The 4,744-nt window shown below is 27.3% G+C and overlaps 1 protein-coding gene across 3 annotated transcripts in view; it reads left to right on the forward strand.

Moving 5' to 3' along the window:
- The window catches only part of LOC106789224 (sodium-dependent neutral amino acid transporter B(0)AT3), a 27,186-nt gene that overhangs the window by 13,066 nt on the left and 9,376 nt on the right, over positions 1 to 4,744 (forward strand). For all 3 annotated transcript variants that reach the window (XR_001381972.1, XM_014753283.1, XM_014753284.1), the window contains exons 2-4: positions 105 to 337; positions 1,013 to 1,033; positions 4,150 to 4,371. Coding sequence is in view for 2 of the 3 variants with exons in the window: in XM_014753283.1 (XP_014608769.1) it covers positions 105 to 337; positions 1,013 to 1,033; positions 4,150 to 4,371 (476 nt within the window). In the remaining variant the exon portion in view is untranslated. The remainder of the gene's footprint in view (positions 1 to 104; positions 338 to 1,012; positions 1,034 to 4,149; positions 4,372 to 4,744) is intronic.

Consider the following 4,744-nt stretch of genomic DNA (forward strand, 5'->3'; position numbering starts at 1 on the left):
TATTAAACAATATATAATAAATTGTATCTGTGAGATTGAGATTTAAATTATATTCAATAAAAAAAAAACATTTGTTGTGTTAATAAATAAAAAAAAAAAAACAGGTGCCTTTCTTATACCATTTTTCGTGATGCTCATCCTCGAAGGGGTACCATTATTTTTAATCGAATTGGGTCTTGGACAACGAATGCGACAGGGTGCCCTTGGTGTTTGGAATACGATACACCCCTGGTTAGGTGGTATAGGAATAGCCTCCTGCATTGTCACCTTCTTCGTTGCACTTTATTACAACGTCATTATTACCTGGTGTTTCTTCTACCTCTTCAATTCTCTCGAGGTGAGTTTTATTTCATCTTAAATTTAATTATATAATGACAATTATTATTATTATTATTATTATTATTATTATTTTGTGGATATGTTCTGCATTTTTATGCAGTACGTTTTTTCTTATTCTCGTAGTTTTTTGATTGATTATAAATTGATTCGCGGTTAAATTTCATTAATTATTAATATATTAATTTATATAAGTGATAATTTATTATTTATATTATATTAATCGATATTGGATATATATTGTATAAATAATTTCGTATAATAATTGTCGTTAGAAAGGATAAGAAAAAACAACCGTGTGTTAATTTGTTTTTTTCTTTTTTCATATTTTTTTAAAAATTTGTACCAATTAATTGTAACAATATTAATAATAATATGATTAATACTAATTAATAGAAACGACTAAAATGAACTAACGAGTACAACCACACACGTATTATTTATTTCTTTTACTTTATTATTCTTCAGCAAAAAAATATAAAAAAAAAATACGTAAAGAAACCTAAAGAGAGAAGTATGGGGTTAAAAAAAAGAAAAAAAGAAACCTCGTAGTAGTAATTAAAAAAAACAAAAAAAATCAGAAGGAATGTGCTTCTTCTTTTGTGTTAATTGTGTTAAAACTAATCGAATACTATTTTTCTGTTTTTTTCCAACTCGTGCGCGCGCACCCCCATAGGCAGTCACAATTAATTTCGGCGTAAGTACCCCTAAAACAGTGTCAGCTTGTAAAAAAAAGAAAAACAAAAAAGAAATAAAGACAAAATAGAAAAAAAATATGAAATTAAGTGCATATATAGAAAGCGAGAAAAAAAAAAACAAAAACGAAAGAAATCTTTTTTTTTCTTTATCGTCACCAATTCACACAACAAATTTTCGCCGCATAACAAAGAAAATTCATTTGAAATATTTCATATTTATTTTGCAAATAAATATATATATATATGGGTCATTCCATGTCAAATCGACAAATTTTTTACCTGACCCCCTTTGATTTCTTCGCTGAAAATTTTCTATGTTTTTCTAACCCCCGAAAGTTATTTTTAAGAATTTTTTCAAATTTTTTTTCCTGACTCAAAAAAAGTTATGAATTTTTGAAAAAAAAACCGCTCTTTTATTTTTAAATTGCCAGAACTTTTTCAAAAATTGACCGTTTGGGAACATTTTTTTTATCAAAATTTTTTGGACGATAATCACTTGAAATTCTCCAATAAAATTTTATTTTTCAATTTTTGTGGTTTCACGAGGAAATAAAACAAAATTTCATAACAAAGTTATATAAAATAAGCAAAAATTCAAAAACAATTTTTTTATAATCAAGAAAAAAAATTAGAAGCGATTGTCGTCACATCTTTTAATTAACGGGGATCATTGCAGAATTAGTTGAAGTATTTTTAGAGCAAAAAAAAAAAAAAAAAAATAAACGGTCGGACTTTGAGAAAATTACGGGTTTTTCAAAAAAACTAAAATATTTCATATATCTGGGATTCTGAAAATTTATTCATATTTTTTTTCGAAAACTACATTTAGAAACAAAAATTTTGAAGAAAAAAAAATTCCCAAACGGTCAATTTTTGAAAAAGTTCTGGCAATTTAAAAATAAAAGAGCGGTTTTTTTTTTCAAAAATTCATAACTTTTTTTGAGTCGGGAAAAAAAATTTGAAAAAATTCTGAAAAATAACTTTCGGGGCGGGGGGTAGAAAAAGATAGAAAATTTTCAGCGAAATCAAAGGGGGTCAGGTAAAAAATTTGTCGATTTGACATGGAATGACACCCATATATACACTTGCATCCAACAACAACCATTTTAATCGTCGTCTTGCGATTTGCAGCAAAAAATCGTTTCATCGTTCTTCCAGTATTTTATCAAACAACAATCTGGAAGAGTGACGATTTTTTTTAGGGGGACAAAATTGTTTAAAAAAATTTCTTTGACGAGAATTGACAGATTATTTATGGTGTTCCCCATCGTTGTAGTTTTAATTAGATGAGACGACGAAGAGACAAATTATTTTTTTTTGTTTTAAATTCGTTCGCGTACACAAAATTAATTAATCTCTAAATTAAATATTCGTTAAACATCATTATCATTGTCATCATTTTTGTTTTTTTTTGTTTTTTTTGTATTACTCTACTTCATTTTAATAATAATCGGTCTTATTTGTTTACGCTATTAAACTTCGTTTGCTTTTTAATATGAAATTAATAGGATAATCTTTGAAACGCTTAAAATCTGCTTTGCAAATTCATTCGACAAACAAATATAATTCAACATCGATCCTCGTAATATTTTCAATAATCATCATCATTATTATTATAACGTCATCGTCATCGTCATCGTTTTATGTGATCACAAAGATTACAATTTTTGCATAACAAATTAAATTACCCTTTCTTCTATCGTAATTCACATGTTCAATTCGTTGAATTATGATTAGACGAGAAGGATAAATTTGAAAACGCGAATATTGTTATCTCTTGTTATCTCGTTTATCGTCTTTTTTTTTTTCTTTCTTTTCATAACCTTCCTTCAACTTCTTCTTTTTTTTTTAATCTTTGATAAAATACTCGATCAATAATTATCCGCAATCTCTGTTAAATTATAATATATTTGTATTATTATAATATTGAGATTAATTTTTGATTGTCTACCGTCAAACGTATAAATAATATAATATTTCATCAAATGTGTGATAATATAATATAAAACATGTTTTAAAAGTATTACATAAAAGTAAAACAAAAACCTGATGTGTGTACTTTTATGTACGCACGTAAAAAGTTATATAACCTCAAAAATAATTTCAATTTTCCCGCGCATCTTAAATATCGACAACTTCGTGGTATCGATTTTTCGGTCGCACCTAACCTCACTTTTCAAAACGCGCCAAAAGTAGTATAACTTCAAAAAAAGACAAAAAATATAAGAATGCACACAAACGAAATAAAATTGCTGGATAATTATTGGACTCATTATAGTTGATCACGAACAAAGTAAGTACCCATTTAGTATTATTTTCCTATTTAGTAAATCGGCCATGAAAATTATCATGAATTTCATAAACATCAAACGCACGTATAAAATACATATATATATAAATATACAGGATGTCCCATTTAAATAGATCCACTTAAATATTTTCTAAACTATTGATGGTAGAGAGAAGAAAAGAAACAAATGTGTTAGATAAAATAGTTGAATGGTTTCAATACATTTACTTAGGAAATCAAAATTCACACGAATTGGTGTGCATTTAAAAAAAAAATATATTATTTCATTTATAACATATTAAACTCTCTAACACCAAAATTTAATAAAAAAAAAAAACATATTCATATAGAACGAGATTTTAATTAAATATATAATTAACAATATATACCCATATTTTATTTATAAAATGAATAATAAAACCATTACACATAAGTTTTCATCGAATCTTTTAAAAATTACCACGTCTGATCATATTACATTTAATTAAATAAAAATCAAACTTGCCTGTGTCATTAATAATCATTAATAATATCAAATAATGTGGCATCCTTAAACAAATCTACTTTTATCTAACACCTATACCTTTTTATTTCTTTCTTCTACCCCATCAATACAACAATTTATCAAATATTTAAATGAATCCAATTAAATATAGGACACCCTATATATATATATATATATATATATATATTTAAATAAATTCAAATAAAAGCTTACTATTTAAAATAAGCTGCAATCGGATATCGTCGAAGTTAATCATTAGCAAATCCGGAAATTGTTCATTGTTTTGTGGTGACCGATATCGAAATTCTGACGTAATCCAGGCACCACTGCCATGGGCGAAGTGCCCGGAGATCAACGAGAAACCGGTAGAAGAATGTGTCAAGAGCTCTGAGACAGCTTACTTTTGGTACAGAACCACCCTGGATGCGGCACCATCAATCGAGGAAGGATCGTCCCTAAAATGGTGGATCGTTATGTGCCTTTTGCTAAGTTGGATCGTTGTCTTCTTTATCGTCATGAAGGGAATACAATCATCGGGCAAGGTAAACAAACTAACCCCATACTAACCCCATACCAATCCCAAATCAAACGAATGCATTTAATTTTACATTACGGTGTTAAACCCTTTGAGTGCTGTTAACGCATTTATGCGTTTGGTAAAAGAGTTTATACGCGTGTTGTGTGAATATAAAATAATAATAATAATATTTAATATAATAATATTAACCCTTCTTTGCATGATGATGGAAATATTCAATCATAATATTTAGTCAACAAAAAAAGGTACTCAAAACCCTTGTACTGTATATTTGTTGTTGCTGGCAACTTTTTAAGCGACTATTGCGTACAACAAAACGCAGTTGTCAAAAAATAGCACTAGGACTTTTTTTAAATATTTTTCCTTTAATCTAGAGC

The sequence above is a fragment of the Polistes canadensis genome, unplaced genomic scaffold, assembly GCF_001313835.1.
Source record: "Polistes canadensis isolate GaletaPanama2010 unplaced genomic scaffold, ASM131383v1 scaffold_171, whole genome shotgun sequence".
NCBI classification, from domain to species: Eukaryota; Metazoa; Arthropoda; class Insecta; order Hymenoptera; family Vespidae; genus Polistes; species Polistes canadensis.